The sequence below is a fragment of the Anarhichas minor genome, unplaced genomic scaffold, assembly GCF_050575085.1.
Source record: "Anarhichas minor isolate MPS153535 unplaced genomic scaffold, ASM5057508v1 ptg000017l, whole genome shotgun sequence".
Taxonomy (NCBI): Eukaryota; Metazoa; Chordata; class Actinopteri; order Perciformes; family Anarhichadidae; genus Anarhichas; species Anarhichas minor.
In genome coordinates this window covers 13,433,488-13,453,573 of record NW_027466463.1, presented here as the reverse complement: position 1 = coordinate 13,453,573, position 20,086 = coordinate 13,433,488, and the positions used below count along the sequence as shown (strand labels likewise).

Here is a 20,086-nt window from a genome sequence, read left to right as displayed (position 1 = left end):
ATTCTGGGTGCGAGCGATTCATAGTTGAGTGTGGTGTTTCAATGGCAGTGTGAAGCAACAACACAGGCTTTTAGTTTTGAGTGATGTGTGTAATCACCGTGTGTAGTTATTGGGCAAAAAGCGTCTTTTAGAATTTAAAACTCGGTGTAAAGCAGACAACGTGCTCGTGGTTTAACATACCTGGTCAACGAGTTATTAGTTTGAATAGTGTGCCACTAGAACCTGTTTTTGAGTCTTGGCTATTGCAAAAAACTTGTAAGACCACTGTGCTTAATTAGTGTCAAGTTGTTGATGCCCTTCTAAATATGGCTGCTGATAGGAGTGTAACACTTCTGAAACCATGTTTTCTGTGTGGTGGTTTTGGGATCTGTAGGTTTATCAAATATTTCTAAAATGAATCGCATTTTCTGGGTCCTATTTTCAGCCGCGGAACAATACACATTTGATGTGTCAGTCGAAGGAACATGTCGGTTATGGTGTGTTTTTTTATATATTCCTTAGACAGCGATTTAAAGCTGTACGTCACAGAGCAAACAGCTATATATTGTTGGTGTTCGTCATTTTTTAAAATCTGATGTTGTTATAACCACATTTCCTGAAGCTCCAGTCCCGACACATCCCTTTTTCTATCAGTGTCCTTCATGTATAACACGAGGACGGTGTTTTGGCCCTTTCGATTCTCTGACACATCGAATAAATCTTCGGCTCTCTCTCTCTCTCTAGGTCAAGTGCTCCATCACTGTGCCCAAACAGGTGTGCCATATTCTTGGCGAGACATGTCCCCCCCCCCCCCCCCCCCCGTCCACTGAGCAGTCTGTCCTCTACAGGCTGCGTCCTTGTCCGCCTGTGTCGCTCCGCACTGGGACTGATGTGATCTGACTGACAATGGCGGCCTGTCTGCCTGCCGCTATCTCATAGTCCTGCTTTACAAGTGTGTCCCTCCTGGTTGCTAAAAATACAGACGAACTAGCATCGGGGAGAGGGAGTGATATGAGCCAAAAAACAAGATGTATCCCTTTTTCTGTTGATTTCAGAAACCAGCATGAGTCACTGTTCACCATTTTTATTTCAGCTGTTTGGGAAACACTGAACAGATAACATATTTTTAAACGTTGTTCGTGGCTATTTGTACATAAAAGTGGCCTCCTGCATGAGATGTCTTCAAGTTTATCCTGTTAATGTCTTTCGGTCAAATTAGATAAAAGCTGATCGTCATATTATTTGACCAAAACCTTTAAAAAAGAACCCCAAATCTCATCATTAAGATGTCTGCAGGGACAATATCTGGAAGTGGTTTTACAGACACATTCGCACATTTCACACATTTTTAGAAATGGCAACGATGTTTAAAGACACGTTTTCAGTGTTCATTGTCTTTATGTTGTACATTCTTTGAATATCTTTGATAATTAGTGTGTCATTAAGTTCATAATAACTATGTAAGTGTTTTCATCTCGTCTCCTTTGTCTCCGTAGTAATTGCTAGCAGTCTTTTGGCATTGGTTCTACTTGTGAATATGTACATTTTATATTCATCTCTCTAACAAAAAAAAAAAATCAATCAAACCATCACAACATTTCCACTCTCAGTAGAACAGAAAGATAACATAAATTCGTTTTTGCCATTAAAGACCCCTTTATGTAAAGTCTTTATGTTCTTGTTGCTGTTACACATTGACGGTTTGTTCTAAACAAAAGTACTGTTTAAGATAACATTATGCACTTTGCAATCATACAACAAAATATAACCACACAACAGTCATATCTTTAACCACACAATTAAAGAACCATATCCTGTCACATTTTATAAATCAGTTACACTGGATAACGCTGACAGGTCCTAACAAAGACTCCCAAAAAACATCACAGACAATATGTTACAAGCTAACGGCAGCATACTGTTATAGAGTGTTCACTTTATGTATCATATCTACAAAATGTTCTTTTAGAGGCGATGTGATTAAAACCACAAACAACCATAACAATCAAATAAATCTACAAAACTGATCTCTACCTAGTACCGAACATGTAGAAGAGAAATTGTTACTTTTCTTCCGGCTGATGTGATGGCATCTTAAATCAGTTCAATAGTTATTATTCCATTCAGTGTGTCTATGAGATGTGTTAGTGGTCCCTTGTGACGTATTACAGATCAGCACTTTTATACAACACTTAGTTTTTCTTTTTGTTGAACTGAAGCAGGTTTATTGGCTGGACAAACCCAAGCACAGGTAATACAGAAATGACCCACTCCTTCCCCCCAAAAACACTGTTCAGCACATTCAGTCAAATGTGCTCCGATTGCAACACATTCCAAAGAGGTGAATTTTATTCACATGCTTATCAGATCACAGAGTTGAACTCCCCAAAAGAAGTGAGTGTTCCCTCAGCATGTAATGGTGGAAGGCAAATGAGCGGATATCTCAGCAACGGCTCCAGCGGGTCTGTGTTCAGCAACATTTAAAACGGACCGCTCGGCGATAATCCACTGTCGTCTGACGTCAGCGCTCTCACCGGGCTGTGTTGATTATTTCCGTTTTGAAGAAGAAAAAAAAAAAAAGGCGTCAGTGTCACACTTTGGCAAATGTCGAAATCAAAAATGAGTTGGATCACTTCTTGAGAGAGAGAGAAAAGTGTTGATCCGTAGTCCTCGGCTCCTACAACAGCTGGAAACCTTCAGGCCGTCGTAGCATTGGCGTTAAAGCGAAGGCGAGTGAGAGGAGCACGCTTGAGGGGTGTAAGCGGGGGAGTCCAGCTGCTGGGCTTCTAGCGTTGGCATTTGAGCTGCTAGACTCAACCAGTCGATGGTTCTGAGGGAAAAGACCACAGCTTTAGTGTTACATGGAGTGGAAAGATCACAATTTCTTTTGATGAAATAAAATAAAAAAAAATTCTGTGGGTTTTATCGTGAATGTTTAGCTTGTTTACCTACAATCAAAGCACATTTGGTGATACAGATGGCCTCCGAAATCAGGTCAGAAATGATATTTTATATACCAGCGGAACTTCAATTTAGCAATTTAGAAACATAATGCGTTAAAAGTGTGCATTCATTCGCATTTAAAAGCTTTTCTTCTTTCGACCGTAAAATGTTGAGCTCAGTGCTTAATATTCATTCATTAATAACCAAATTTAAGGGACCCGTATTCAAATATCAACATCTTCATCGACCTCACAAATCTATTGTTGGGGCCCTAATGGGAACCTCGAATGGAACCGACGGAGTAAAACAATTCTTACCACACATTGAGCATTATCCGCTGTCAGATTTGACACCAGCTTTTGGGCCTAGAAGGAAGATACAAAGGAAGAGAAGGCAGAGAAACATTGATTTTCATTCTTTTTTGGCATGTTTTTTCTTTATTATACAGATGACACTGGAAATAGGGAGAGAGAGAGAGAGAGAGAAGCGAACCTAGGGCGTGGCGGTTATCTGGCTACCATATTTGATCCTGTTTGCCTGTATTTCAAGATCACAGACGTTGGTTCAAATATGCTCCGAAATACACCGCTGAGCAGACATTATTTCCAGTAGCTGAATGAAGAAATAGTTTTTGTCTGGAAGGTGAACTGTGGCTAAAGGAAGGGCATTGTCTTCAAAGTAAAACAAGGTCTAGCAAAACCATTACGGCATCGAGTCAAACTCCCACAGTTATGCAGCAAAACACACAACAATGAGATTTATGATAATGCTTTCAGCGCCCACCAATTCCCACAGTTCAGACCTACATGGACCTCTCTTTGTATAATCGTTCCGCCTCGAGCATAGACGTGTGCGTGTTTGTGTGAAAAGTGTGTCCGTGTTAGATCCCCCGTTTGTGCCAGCTCAAGGTTATGACAGTTTAATAACTTTAAAACTTTTCTCAGACTCCTCCAAACCTCTTCAGCCACATATGAAAAAAAGAAGAAAATACCCAAATGCATTTGCACACACAAACAAACACACACTCACAGATACAGAGGTGGAGCACAGAGAATGATAAAGTGACTCTGTGGTGGTTTAGGAACATAATAAACACTCAACGCATTGGTTTTTAAGTAGAAAGAATTCTATGAACCAGGATTCTGGAGAAGAGTGATTAATTGCTCTACAGGAGGTCTTTCCTCCTGGAGGATGCTTCTACCGGTGATAAATCATATTATCGCTATTAAAAGCCAATATGATAGATTGTCTCCCCTTAAAGTATGTGTGATATCATCTCATTTATAGCCCCAGGAGTATTTATCAGAAGAGAATAGCACAGGTCTGAAATGTGTTGCTGAAGCCAAACACTTTCAACGGAGCTGGAGTACCTAAAAGCACCTTGAAGCAAAAAACATGCAATTTATTATGTAAAATGTCATTGAAGTGATTTTTCTACAATTGCAGTTGGTATTACAAAAGTAATTACCATTTCCAGAAACTCCAGTGCAGCTACTAATTAGAGTTTAGTGGTTAACAAGGTCAAAAATGAACTTTCTTGTGATTCGTGAAGCTTGAATTGTTCTTCAGACGCTGTCAGAGCAAGTCAGTTAACTAGCCATTATGCTTTATTATTTAACCATGAGCAGCTATTGTTGTGACAAAGCTAACAGGAATTTCTGTAAACATAAACTGGCAGTCAAAAATGTGGTATAGCCTCAGCAGGATACTGTGTCCCTGTGTGCACGCATACACACACACACACAGAAGCAGACACCCTACCCCTGTGGGCCATTTGTGATGTTACTGTGGCAACCAATTAGCTTTGACATGACAGCTTTGGAAGCTCTGACTCCACACCGACGTCTCATCTTTCTGCCCAGGAGGGGGGGGATTCTGTGCATGCCATCAGAAAAGCATCCGTGATCCATCAAGGTGACAGAGCCAGACGTCTAAAACTCCGACAGAAGCTCTGAAAAGATCTCCACCTGATATTTAGCTCTCAATTTAGATTCAGGCATTTTTTTTTTCTCAGAGGTTTTGAAGCCTTCAACATCTACCAGGATGAAAAGCCTGGAAGTTAATCAAAACATTTGTTGTGGTGTGGAGGGATTTCATGTTTGTTCTTTTATTGTCCCTTAAAAGTAGAGCAGAGGCACATCCACTCACTGCAAACTAAGATTAAGATAAGTAGGCTAGATATTATGATAATTGAAAGTATTATAGTATTGAAAGTAATGACCTTGCAATGTAGCGGTACCCTTTTCTTTCAGATAGGAATTCCTTATAAAGACTTTGTTAATGAGATAAGTGGCGGTATAAGCTGGCTGGCAGTTAGAAATCTCTAAATAAAGAAGCTACCGGATTTGATTCTAACACTGCAAAGTTTATATTGTCGTCTTGTCAGCGTGTAGAAACTATGCAGTCAAATAAAATGCACTGCCGAGTGGACGGGATAGTGTTATCATATCGTCGCTTGTTTCTTTCGATTAGTTTGTGCGTCAAAAAATGTTGCAAAAGTGATTTTGTCTTCGCTTCTTTCTCTACGTTTATATTTCAAAAATAAACATCAGTTTTGTAAGTCAGCAAGAAAGATGCCTCCTGTAATCAAACACTGCAACTCCTCTTTCAAACTCTGTACTTTAAAAAACGTCACCTGTAAGGTCCCACAGATGTGATATAAAGAGTCTTCATCTAGGTCCAGTTTGGTCGTGTCCGTGAGCGCATCCAGTCCGTTGCTGGTTCGGTCTTTGCCCCTCCGCGTGATGCTGGCCTCTGGTACGGTGGGCTGAATCGGGGGTTGAGGCTGCCACACTCCGACATCAGTACCATTGCCAAATGCCTGGATAGCATTTCCTGCAAGAATATAGCGTATTAATTTGTGATATTTTTGATCCTTTTACAAAAAATGATATTTTACATATAATTAAATGGTATGTAAAGTGAAAAATGTGTACGGATTTATGAGAAAATATGCATTCAATGTCATTACTTCGATTCAATTGTAGAATGTTTCTAATTACATGTCATAAGCATTATCCTGCAGCGTGCCCTCTGAGCCTCTGGTTAATGTCTGCACATCTAACAAGATAGCAGATGTCTTTTGTCGTTGCCGGGGAAATAAGTGCAAGTGGCATGGCCAAAAACATTTCGCTCATGCCCAACTAAAAGCTGCTTATAATTGATACTTTGGATAATTGTGTAGGAAACTAAATTACTTGACCTTTCTCAAGAGCATTTTTTAAAAGCAGTGTCTGCCTATAATAGCTATGATTTGCAAAAAGGAACTCAATAACCGCCTGAAATTAGAAAACTTTACTTATGTAATGTACATTTTTTTCATCATTAATTTGACATTTAATCGAAGATACCTTTCCCTGAGCAAAAAAAAAAAGAAATGTGGCCGAAAACTCCTTTTTGTAATATCTAGTCTGAATCATAGTAAAAAACGAATGGGCAGGAGTTATTTAGGACATTGCCATTCAATTATAATTGCTCTGTTATACTTTTAAAATTTGAATGTGGAAAGGGCATTCACATATGAGTAGAAATACAAAAGAAAATGCTCAAGATATTGTTGCCTGTACACAGTCAAAGCAAATTGTCTATGAAAGGAGAACACATGATAGACCGTCACATACTGTACTATCACAGCTTGCAGCCATTATCTCCCAGTCTATAATTTCAAAAGGTCAATTTGGCCTCATGCTGTGAAGAATAGTGCAATTTTGGAAGGGGAAATTATAATCTCTGCAGTACTGGAACTCACGTAGGCATCGGTTGGTGATGAAAAACTCTGCAAATCGTTCACAGTCTGGCTTGCTGTTCCCGCTGCTGCCGCAGTCGCACCACGGCGACAGGCTGATGCCGAGCGATCGCTCGTAATTCGGTGTCATCACCGTACCTGCAGCATAAAAGAGAACTATTGTTAGTTACTGTAACATTCGTCTCAGGACTCTTTTGGTTTCCCACTTCAATTTCAATGTTTAGATCAGCCAATGAGAGTGAGCTTATTCAGTATTATAGAGTGCCTTTACTTAAACATTTCTTTTTACAGAACTTGCAGTGTACCTCATTGTGGAGCTGTGTTATGATGCATAAATATAATTCCATTTTACAAAGGCTTTAACCGTTTAAGTTTAAATAGGCTATCGTGGCATCTGTTGCCTTTTTTTTTTTTATAGCAATCACGTGATTGATTAGGCTTATACTTATTAGCTGTGCAAGTACATGCACATTTCTTTGTGCAGAGACCGAGGTTTGTGGTGAAGCCAGGGGGCCACTTTAGAGGGTGTTACCTGTGTGAAGTACTATATGAATGGTATAGATTAGAATGTCTGCTTGTTGAGTTTGCAATTGGTCACAGAGGCCCCGCGTTCAAATATCATAACTAACACTCAACATGTTTCCTTTCTACATAATGGAACCTGCTGATGGAAGAAAGACTGAACAAAAGGAAATAAGCTCTACTTCTCCAAAGTGCTATAATTAACCGTGTAACTTAGTGGTGTAACGGACCACTGTCGATCCGTGATCCGTACGGATTCCTCCCCTCGCGGTTCGGCGCGCATGTGAACCGCGGATTAATTACACAATTTGATGTTAACCATCAGAGTGTGAAATAAAGTTTTACTGACGACTGTCATCCGTCAATATTTAGTAAAATATGAGTTCAGGACATCTGCATTTATGCTTTTCTAGTCGCCAATCTCTGATGATGTTACATTGTAAACAACCAATCCTTGAAAAACGAGACTTGGGCAAAGGTTAAATTATAACGTTATCATGATGTTATCATGATAAATCCAGTTGTTTGAAAGAGATGTTTTCACAACAACATAAATGGATATTAAAGATGAATTATGATCTGTTTACACTAGCTCTAAGCAGCTTTACATACCTCATTAAAACTAATAATGTTAATGCTAAATTAGTTTTAATCAATAAAAATACAATCTTTTATTTCCTAATCATTTGAATTGTGTGTTTTTATGAAGAAAAAATCACTATAGATGACTATAACAAAGTAAAAGATAACATTTAGGATTTTTGATGGTTTACACGGATTTCCGAGCGTTGAAATTATTTTTTGGGACGGTGGCAAAAAAAACAGTCTGGAGCCTTGTAGACCAGCTGTATAATCAAACAACAAAGGGATCTATATCTGCCAATATTGATCATCAATGATCATCAATTAGCATTTGCGGCAAAAAACGTGATCAGGGATCTCTAAAAGTTACATTCACTCCCTTTCTTCTTTTGTGCTGATCCGATCTTTGATCCTATCCGTGACTCTGATCCGTGATACGATCCGAACCGTGCGTTTTATGATCCGTTGCACCACTAGTGTAAATGCACACAACTAGCAGGTTAGCATAGCCTACAAAGAAGTAGTGCCTGTGTAACATTGTAGTCTATAATATAACACCATAGTATGTGTAGTCTGTGTTGTCAAGTGTTAATGGTTTAAGTTTTCAGATTCATGACATACTTTCTCTTATAATTAGACAAAATGTCGACATTAACAGACGTGTATTCATTCTTTAACAAGTGGAGCTGTGGGGACAAATTATCCAAACCTAATCTGTGAAGAGGGCCATAATCCTTTAATCGGATTAAAGCCGTATACCTCACTTCTAATCATTCTGATAACAAAGAGTAAATAATAGAAACAAGTTTGATAACCAAACGATTGACTGACAACAAATAACGTGCAGTATATGATTTGAAAAAAAGTGCCTTTCAGCAAGTTCATCTGACAACTTTCCTAAAACAGTCCAACTTTAGGTCCAGTTACCAATATAGCTTTACATTCTACCCAGCATTTAAAAATGCCTCAGAGAACTTACCAATAAGACCTGAGTAAGACAGCAGACAGTCAGCGTAGCTCTCCCTCAGACAGCCTGATATGGAGTGAGCTTCTGGCTGACAGTTGCTGATGAAGTCTGCCAGCCTTGACCTAAAAACAACAGAGGTCCAAATTATAGATGCTTATTTCCTGATGCTGTTATTATTACGATACGAGGATAAGTGCTTGGTCACATTTATAAGCAATGGTTCAGAACATTGGACGACATATTTGGAAAAACAGATGAAGTCTATTGAGGATCCCTCTTTGCCTTCCCTACCTGCAGATGTAGTTGGTCTTGCATGTGTTCTGAAGAGACAGACAGTTAGGCTTGTCTTTGTCATCGTAGGAGCAGACGGGCACGATTGTTTGTCGTCGGCGCTCTGCACATGCCGTCTGATCCCCCGCTGGACAGGAGCAGAACAGCATCCCATAGCTGTATTTAGTCGGAACCTTTATTTTGGAAAGAAAATTTAAAAAATAAAGGTGTCCATTTATATCTGCAAAACTGTCTTCTTCTTCGCTGTCTAAAAAGAGATCTTCAAATTCCAATGCAACTTCCACCTGTAGAGTAGCTGGGTAACTTACCTTTCCCAGTGTATAAGATACCTTGTAGTTAAATAGTGACAAAATGTGAACAGAGACCCGCTTTCCACCTGGCATTAAAATGTGTCTCGTATCCAGATTGTATCTAGATATGATTACAGTTACACTTGGTAACTACATGTGTGAGATCCGATTGAGAACCCTCTCTGAAAGGGCTGAGAGGAAGGCTTGCACTACGTATGTCCGCCCACGTAGTTGTTGTAAGTGCATTGAAAACGCAATTCTATTTGTGCTTGTGTTCAACGGGGTCACAATGTGCCCCAGACCACCTCCGGAGGACGTTTTGCTGTGCACTTACAACTGTACTTTTATGTGGTCAAGCACTATCCGACTGCAATCAGATCACCCAAAACACATTTGAATGGCTTGTTTGAATGAGGTCATAGATTCAGATCCACTCTTGCTGCCTCCCAACGTTAACAGTAGCTTTCAGTAGAGTTAAGCGTTATGATAAGTAACAGACTTTTACCGAGAGATTGGACTCAAAAGTCCAAAAATAGCATTTTTTCCTTCGACATTTGACACCTGGTTTAGATGTTGATTTAAACACACAAAGAGCAGCTCTCAGAATTAACATGCTTAGTTACCTTGTCGAAGAAATGTCGGAGGGCCTTGTGGCATTTGCGCTTGTTGCAGGCCTCAGAAGCAGACACCCTGCTAGTGCAGGGGTTGATGTATGCTGAGCGGTATTTCTTACACGTGTCGTTCAGGTTACAGGCCTTGGCAGCATTCAGACAGTTGTTCTCCTTTGTAGATGCCGGCTCAACTTCGAAAGAAGAGAGATACATCGTTTTATATTTCCCTGGTATAAGAGATATTACTTTCTTGCACAGGTTACATTGTAAATGACCAGTTCTTCAAAATGAAGGTAGTCTCGAGTGAATCAGATTAGAAGACACAGTGCGGGTAAGAGATGGACAAAAAATGATGACAGATATTTGAGTCAATTTAAGTGAAAAGAAAGAAAGGCATCATGAGGAAATCATTTTTTGCCCAGCAATTTCTTAAAAAGATGTTACACTCCTCATTTCCACCATCATTTGTCGCTATGTAATACCCTTACCTCTTTACTTTGTCCCCGGCAGTTTAATTAAATAGCAGAAATTGGGCATTCCCATCCACAGTCCTAAGGAAGTCTCTCAGTGTGTCTTAGGTGCATTGGAAAATACACCCTGATGTAGATAAAATACAATACATTTTGTCATTATTGACATGAATTATAATCCAAATAATAGGAAGTTGCTATTCATCCCAAAGTCATAGCCAGAACAAATATTTACGCAATGTCCCCAAACATTACTGTAATCCTCTTTAAAAATGAAAAAGCTCAACTGTATGAGAGCTGTGAGCCCCGTAGAACGCAGACATATTTTCAAACGCAACAATATATGAGTGAACATCTTTTACAGAGGTTTAATTATGAATTATTGCTCCAATTTGTTGCTCCAGTTGCTCCATTTGTTGCAGTTGCTTCGTGACACGTTTGAACTTAAATTCTCCGGCTAAATTGTGTACTTCAGGTTGTTATCAGATCCCCCTCTGTGACTTCACTAAGTCTGGTATTTATGATCAAACCTTATGTGTGCAACAGAAAACCATAGTTAGACCATACCGCTCATGTTAGAATATTCCAGTGTGTGTTTGTGTGACTGTTGCTGTTTTCCTCATCACATCGTCTTATGCATGTCATTTGAAGGTGATTTTGTGATCCGCAGCCTGACAGAAAACACCGAAATGTGCACCGTGAAAATACAAACACCTGCTCAGACACTGCATTTTCCGTACTTTGAGTTACAGAAACCAAGTCACCCATATTTGCTTCCAGTCCCATCACAGTATGCCAGTCCTTCCATCACAGCCCAGCCAAAACACTCTATGGCCAACATAATGACTCTCACATCTAATTTTTGCTATTTGTTGGTAAAAAGTCCTTCTTGCCCGACTGAGTTCTGCGCAGTAACACAAACTGTACCCTCAGCCTCGATGTGGAAGAATGAATTCTGTAAATCTGCCTTTTGAGGTGGAATTGAAGCTCACTGCACTGTTTCATGCACCACAGCATGAGTCATGATTAAATCTGAATACATTCTTGAACCTAGGGTTAATCACATATTACAAAAGCCATTACTTACATCTGACAAGTGCCTGGAGATGTGAGCTGTGATCTTTTAGTGGGTGTTTGTAGCTCTCAAGCCATAGGTGTGACAGTTCTGCCTCAATTACAGTAACCAAGAGCAAAATGGGACTCCATATAGACGCAACACACAAAAGAAAAAAAAGCATTTTTGCATTTAATAAGCTAATTTTGGGTAACATCTTCTCTGTTTCAGGCGTACAATCCATGTTGGACTGTCAATTACATTTTGAGGGAAACATATTGTCTCCAAGAAAACAGTTTCAGTTGTTAACCTTGTACATTGAAACAAAATTGAACTAAAAACGCTACAAAACTACTTGGTTAGTTTGAGTAAAAAACATGGTTTGGCTTGAAATGGCTGTGAATTTAAAACAAAACAAAAATGCAACAAAAGTACTTGGTCATGTTAAGGCAAAACAAAACTACTCCTTGGTCATGTTTAGGCAACAAAGTACTTGGTTCACATGGGACACAAACCGCTGTCTCCTGGTTGAAAGCCCTGTGGTTTTGGATCCATCCACCACCCCGACTTCCTCCCTACGTAGACTTCCGTAGCTCATTTGAAACTTATTTGTAATGCGTCAAAAAGCAAACGTAATCCAAGTCCAAATTATTTTCCCTCAAAACATAATACACAGTGCAGATTCGTTGAATGAAAGGTCATTTCTAGGAGACAGGGCTGGGCAATGAGTCATACAAACAAGGCTCTGTTGAAGATTATTTGTTGACTGTGATTTGTTCTGAGCTGCTTAACTATGACTGTAATCATTAGAAAACAAATTTTCCCTGTTCCTGTAATGCTGTTACTGTCTTAATGTCTTTCTTCACATGGTTATCTATGACATGCAGCATCTCTGACAAAACAAAAAACTACAAAAAACAACAAAAATGGTGACTTGTGATTGACATTGTTCCAACTTATCAGTTAAATTCATACATTTAACCAAACATTACTCTAGTTTACTGTGTCGTTGGTGTATTGATCTTGAAGTGCATGCCAAGAACTGCAATCCTAGATGTCCGTCTGAACGTATCTTGTTCAAAGACCTGCAGGCTTAAGAAAAACAAATCTCACTGTGCCGTCTTCAGTTGCAGCCCTTGAGCAAGGCCACCATGTTGCCATTGATGTAGACCAAATGACAAGCCAAGTGCAGCAGACACTGGAACCTGACCCTTGACCCCTAATAGGTTGACACAAAATACCTTTTTGAAGGACCGCCAGCCAGGTAGGGTTAAATATGAATCTCAAAGAAGAGCTTAATTATGGTGTCCTGGGGGGGGGGGGGGGGGGGGGAGGTGCTGCGTTCACTATATTGAACACAAGAATAAAGACTCGACTATAACTAACACCACACTAGCAAACAATGCTACATATGTGGGCCACATGAGGTTGTGTGCCATGAAGCTAAAGAAACTCCAGAACAAGGCTGCATGGTTTAACGTCAGCACGCATCATGCATCAGATTGTGCAATCCCCTTTATTTGTTTTTGCTTGTAGATGCCGGCTTAGATGGAATAATCATCTCTTTGCACAGGATACATGGAATTAAGAGCACCAGAAGCATTAGAGCTCGTCCTTAAACCTCCTTTCTCTTTCGGGTTTAATTCCAGTGCAGCAGTTCGAGATAATAATCAGCCATGGATTGCTCAAGCCTACTTTTTCTTTGTTCTCTGAACATAGGAACATGTGGTCCTAGAATTGCCCTTTTTGTTATCCGTGTATGACATGTAAATCCTCCCATATCCATGGAACACAGATTATAGTAATACAGAGTATTAGTGTGACCATCAGACCAAACCTCACGTGCCAGCTGTGTGCATGGAGATCTCGATTTAAAAAGTGGATTGCTATGAAGCCGTCTACACAGGGTCAGTTAAAAACATTTAGCTCAGTCAATGAACATGACCAGCATTGTTATATTTTTTCCCCTGAATCAATGAATAATAGTGATAAATATTGATGAAAAAAAAATCCTGATTGTCGTTTTGGCCCTAATCGTGCAGCCCTAAATAATGGTATGAATTTGTTGCTGTTTTATTTAATCCTTCTAAACGTATCCCTCCACTTAATGCCCTCTTCATCTCCCATAATGGAAAGCAAACAGCAGTGGTCAGGGTCCACTCCTTCATGGCACCCTGCCTTCCACCAGGCTTCCTGCCAGCGTCACTAAATCCCTGCCAGTGTCCCAGTATTTACGACCAGACCCAAGACCCATTTATTAAGTGCACCCATGTAATTAGCAAAATCTCACTTAGTTTATACCACAGCAGCTATCGCTTTTTTCCCCTTCCATTTAATCCTCCATAGTCATTCATCCTGAATTCATTCAAACATAAGTGCAATAGCCTCTGCATTGCTCATGTCTGCCATATTCAGTGTGATTCTGATATATGATGAGGTTAAGGTTCAGATGACTGCAGGATACGGGGGGCGAGAACATAAAGTATGAGCATAAATCGCTGTGGTTGCACCTGACGATGCAATGGGTGAGTCAGATATGTGGATGCCCAGACCCACTTTTGCCTTCTATTTTTCAGAATGTCAGTTATGTACTCAGACCAAAGGGCTGGTATTCAGCTTGGCCAATTCAAAATAAAAACTGTCTACGTTCCGTCTCACCATCAGCCGTTGCCAAATGATACTACTTTAGAGGACTTTCTTTCTCTTTCTTTTGTTTTCTTCCTTCCAACTTTCAGGCATCTGTAGTTAAAACCACGAACCTGTATATTCATGAACGGATATCAATCTGAGAGATGTAAGAAAAGCCGGAGGCACCGAGAGGATGTGTGTGTGTCACTGTCAATGAATGGGAGGTGTGCAGCATGATTTGCATGTAGATGAGGATCTCTATGCAGCGGAAAATGCACAGTAAGAATGATTAAGTGTTTGTGTACATACGTGTTTGTGCGTGTGGGTGCAGGGTGTGGTCAGCTCCCGTCAAATGATTCCATATTTGGTCGAAAACCTCATCCTGTGTCACCTGCAGCCGGCAGCGTTTTATTTTCTTATCTGAAAGTCATGATTAGCTATTCCCCTGCATCAACCACGAGTGAATATCCGCTTGGATGATGAGTCATATAATACATTTTTTGTATTTGCATGAAATTGCCAAATAAAATTGTGAAAACACAAGTAACAAAGCGAGTTTCAGGTATTTTACACCTCAATATTTTAAGGCGGTACCCTCAACACAAACTCAACAACTCTCAGGAAGTGCTGTTTTTTGCTATTGTGATTTTTTTCATGGTGCCCTGGTGGTCATTCAACAGCTTCCATTACATTTAGTTTTACAGATGTTGGTGCTATCGTGTGCAAACAACCACAAGTGCTCTATGCACTCTTCAGGTATCTCATGTTATGTAAAACAAACCTAATATGCTTTCTGTTATGAGGAAGGCAATGCTATGAAATACAATACGCACGCTAATAAATGTGATAAAGTTTGTTTCACTTCATGCCACTGAATGCTTACGTTTTAATATTTGATTGCACAGCATCTAAGTGAATTCCAAACTTCTAATCCACGACTTGTGTGTAATATTGGGGCTTCGAGCTCCCTCTGGTTAACTCGGTTGGAATAAATTGCGTTATTGTGCGGCCACAGAGGGGCAGAACGGAAAAACAAAGGAGAAGTGTGTGAAAGGAAATGCCTTCAGATGATTCGCTGATATGGCTGAAAGCTGTCTTGTGTAAAAAAAAAAAAAAAAGATCAGCAGATAAAATTGTTTCTACACTCTGATGTTCAGAAAGAGCAGTCGAGGGGCCAGTGGCAGACGACAAAGACTACAGAGGATGAATCTGTTGCTACAGGCAACTAGACCCACCGAATTATTCTGGAGATCTTTGCGATGATCTTTGCGATGATCATCATGCCAGGCTTCTGCTCTTGTTCACCGACTCGATTCTCTGGAAGACTACCGATGAGCTACAGTATGAGCACAGACTGGGAGGAGTCGGGGTAGTTTACTGGGCTCTGGGCTTTCATTTTCAAAGGGAGGCATTGAGAAATAAGTTTATTCCCTTACTCGTGCAGTGTATGTGCTACTCCAAAGACCCTCTTGGGATGTAATGTGTTCTTCTACCACAGGTGTTAGCCTTGATGAGGAAATGCAGAATCAGTTCATCTTGTCTCTAAAAAGTATCTCACATTCACAGTACTAAGTTGGGAATGTGATTGTACAAGATATACCCTGCAGAAATCTGTCCTTTTCGTAGCTCTTGCTATGGGATTGCAAAACTGCATGTCTGGAATCACCTGAAGTTGTCTTCAGCTCAGTGGAATTCGAGTTTTCCTTGTTGATGGCCTCAAGTATACCCCAGTAAAGTATTTTTAAAGGCATAGACACGATGTGTTGTACAGCAGCTGTTTGTTTTTCTTCCTTTCGTTAAGGGCAGTGCTGTATTCCCATCGTTCCCTCGGTCTGCAGCATTGTGTTACATCTCTGGAAGGCACTTGTACATCGATTTATAAATGACGCAGCATTTCATTTCAACAGTTCCTGGAGACTATATTCAAGCAGTTATTGGCTCGGATGTCACGCCTTTTCGGTTTGAGTTAATAATGTTAATTACAGCGACAACATTTCCCCTAACCTTTCCTAAAGCTCCACCGCGTGGTTGGCATGGCAGACGTCCCTCCACAGGATAACTTGTAATCACTTTGGTGATCTCCTGACTTTTCGCCATCTTCAGCTAAAAAATTGTGTCCAGTACTTTAGTTCATGACCTGCAAAACTATGACATTCCCATCAGCCTCAGCTGTACTTTGTGTTTAGTGCTCATTAGCAAACGTTAGCATGCTACATTGAGATGGAGAACATGGTGAACACACCTCTTTGACATCGGTTTCATAGAATTGTCATTGTTAGCTTATCGTCGTTAGCATTTAGCTCGAAACACTGATGCTAGGGTGTAGACTCTTCTTCTTCTCGTCTTGTTGACTTTGTGTTGACAGATATTTATGTTTAGTAATGTAGTTTATATAATACAACAAAACATGTGTACATGTAAAGCTATTAAATAAAATCCAATTAAATCAGAAACAGGATGAGTGGAGGGGTTAACAAAGTCTGTAGGTCGGCGTCTGCTAATTTCATAGCTATCTAGTTTCCATCATTTGCTGAAACTTATCTCAAATATAAATGGACTAAATGTATATCGTAGCAAACATTGATTTTCAGCCATTCAGTAGTGAGCATCATATTAGTAGTTGACCCAGGGGACGTGGTATGGACTCTCATGTGCATTATTTTACACTGCAGTTGGCCTGAGGCCTGGCTTAGTTGCAAACAGGAATGAGGTCACTTATGGCAAATGGATTCCTGATACCTAACCCATTAAGTGATTTATTTTGTCTCAGAGCCTTTGGCTGTTTACACTGCTATACATTAAACTGGCTCTTCAGCTCCGGCTCCACCTCTGCTATACTCGATTTATGTTGCTCACAAACTTGCATACACGTCGGTGATTTCTTATGATAGTTAACCTGCCACGTCTTCCACAGTCAGTCACTGACTTTGATGGAAAGGTGCGTCAGCAGCAGATCAGTTTTTGAAATATATCTTCATCAAGATTAAAGCATTTTATATTTGTTCAGTGGATTCTGCTGTCTCATCTAAACAACACTATGCAAATTAGTTTGTGGTTAAAAAAAAACATTCCCTGATTGTTCCAAGCTGCTTTTTTTCTCTTGGCCTAAAATAAATAATTGCTGTTTTGATTTACTAGTAGTCACATTATCTGGAAGGCTTATGAATCCTTAACCACTTTCCCAAATTCAGTTTCTTTTTTTGCAATTCTTCTCCAGCACAGGAGACAAATCCGAAATTCCGATAAAAACATTTTTTACTCTCTGTTTAAAATACAGTTAGCCATTATGTCAGCGCATGTGGAGCAGAGCCACTTTGATACGCTAAGTGGATTCAATCACAGCGAGAGCCAGACAGAGAGAGGGAGAGCCAGAGAGAGAGGGAGAGAGAAAATCGAATGACCCTTTTTTTCTTTACTGAAATGGTAGCTGGCTAGTGCCGGCAGACGCCCTCCTCCAGCCAGAAAGCCCAACACCGAAGGGTGCCAGAGAGTGCTGCACTTGTCACACACACACACACACACAGCTCTTGTTCTATCAGTGCCATTGAACGCAGACAGATAGTTAATTGCTCCTCTGTGTATGTGTGTGTGTGTGAGATCTAAATACGGCCCTGCTTAGGTGTATGCTCCCAAGTCCACCTGCACTCTATTCATATTTGAGGAAATACTGGATATGGCTTTTAGATTCGCAACAAACAGCAAGCAACATTTATGTTTTTTGTTTTGTTTTTTTACAATCAAGGCATCCAGCACACTGCAAGCTCCTGGAGCTCAAACAACACAGACTTTACTCTAAAAGGGTAATGAATTGAAAACTAGCACATAAACGCCACATCCAGCATTACTGTGACAGTGGAAAAACATGCAAACCCCTCATCACTGCTTTGAAAGCTCAACTGTGAAATATACTAAATTACTGTGCTTTGTATACGGCGGGTCACAGTGGCAGATAAAAGCTTTTGTGATGGATAATGGCCGTTGAAAGCTGCAGCCTGAAACCACACAGCAGTAGAAAAGAGTGGTTGTCAAACAGTGACAGATTTGTAACGGCGATGCCGGTGACTTAAACTGGGTTTGAAGCACTACTGAGAAGTAATGGCTCTGTGTATGCGAGGACTTAACTTTCCACAGTGTCCATACGTAAACCTGAGGAATGTCAGGCAGCGTAAAAGCAGCGACTTACCAGCTATGATGGGGGCCAAGCGAAAGATATCCGAGAGCCGGCTATTGACTTGTTCATATGGAGAGTACTCCAGCAAATCATTACCTGCATGGGGAAAAAAAAGGATTGTCAACAATATGCTTGAAATGGCGTGTGTGTACGTTTGTGTAAACGTAGGTGGTGTCGGTGGATGTTATCTGATACTGGAACAGTAGCCCATCAATTATACTAAATAGCTTGTCCCTTGTTAATTACTAGTATTGACATTGCTTGTTTTGTAAACGATGTGTTGTCATGTAATTACTAAATAGGACTTGTGCGAAAGGTTGAGCTTATGGTTCACTGTGTTACAAGTGCAATTATCTGTCTCACGTATAGGTGTTACTTTGGGGAACGAGTACAACATGGGAATGTGTCTTACTGCAGTTTGACTGATTTACAGGAGAAGGAGGATTAAGTCAATGTGGAAGTCACCGTATTCAACTACTCGAGGGAAACACAAAAGTGAGGTACTTGTACTTTCCATATGTGTTTCACTTTTTGATCTACATTTCACTCCAATGCATATATTTATTTGCAGTTTCAGATTTCACACCTAAAGCATTACAGTGTGATTATGTTGTAAAAATAATGCATCATTTCAGATTAAACTATACCTACTAGTAGAAATAGAAAATACTTAAATCGAATTTTTAAATGCAGGACTTTTACTTCTAAGGGGATTTTTTTTTTTTTTTTACAAAGTAAAAGGATCTGAATAATCCCACCACGTATACATTCTTTCATAGTGACCTTACTGATCACTCAAGTGATGATGAACAGGCCGCGTACCCTGTAAACTCTGAAATATGCTCCAGAAGATCCGGAGGCAGTTCTTCTCCTTCTTCATGCCTCTCCGGCACCTGCAGTTGTTGAGCGTGCTCTGCTTCATGGCGTCGATGGCGCTGCGGCACTCGCCCTGCGCCTCCGTACCGGTGACCGCGCTGAAGTTGCTCTCCCTGCCCGCCACGCACTGCCTCATCGTCCGGTACTTGGTGCTGCAGCTGTACTCCTTCAGACATTGCTCGCTGGCCTTTACGCAGTCTGGGCGGGTGGGCCGGGAGGACGAGCTGACGTCCCCCTTCAAGGTGAACACCGAGTCTGGGGAGTTACAAGAGAGAGAGAGAGTCAAGAGGGAGATATTTGGGTTTTTCCGATGTGAACTAATTTGTCAACATCGCGCCACACACAAGAGGCTAAATAATCAGTCAATTAACATGATTTAATTGGAGAGCCCTTAATTGTTTTGTTGCCAAATAATACACAAAGAAACTTTCTGCAATCGTGCCGCAACAATCAGAGATCTAACACGTTTGGCCATGTGTTTGCTGCGTGTTTCAAGTTGAACCGCAAAGGAAGACGCGCAGTTTTCAAATATAACATACAACAGCCCGAATATCATTTAACAGATGAATGCGTCACTTACCCGGAAAGGACAATATCATGACAAAAGCGGTTAAAATCATTGCGCTTTTGGGGGGGGGTTTAAAGAGGTGTTTTGGTGATTTAAAATAAACTTGTCACACTGGTCCGCTTTTCTTCGGGTTGTACATAATGCGAGTTCATGTGATGATGATGGTGATGATGATGCTGCATCCCGTAGATCCAAAAGTGAGAATCCAAAACTCTCCAGTCCAGCAGCTAAAACCACATCGGTGCAAACCTGCCGGAGTTTTAGACGACTGAACGCGAGTGAGACGCACAGAGGGAGAGAGAGAGAGACGCGCCGATGGCGGAGCGTTTCCACCTCGCCCTGCTCCCATCAACCCCTTACGTCCGTACACAGACACCGGAGCCTTCACT

The 20,086-nt window shown here is 40.6% G+C and overlaps 1 protein-coding gene across 1 annotated transcript; it reads right to left on the bottom strand.

Annotated features, from left to right (window-relative positions):
* Positions 1–1,002: 1,002 nt before the first annotated feature.
* Positions 1,003–19,749, bottom strand: gfra1b (gdnf family receptor alpha 1b). Its single transcript, XM_076093740.1, has 10 exons — positions 19,710–19,749; positions 19,076–19,384; positions 18,266–18,349; positions 9,943–10,121; positions 9,030–9,202; positions 8,751–8,860; positions 6,671–6,805; positions 5,558–5,757; positions 3,240–3,287; positions 1,003–2,809 (listed from the first exon to the last, which is right to left on the bottom strand). The coding sequence occupies exons 1-10, from the start codon at positions 19,747–19,749 to the stop codon at positions 2,657–2,659; spliced, it is 1,431 nt and encodes a 476-aa protein (XP_075949855.1). The 3' UTR covers positions 1,003–2,656.
* Positions 19,750–20,086: the final 337 nt, after the last annotated feature.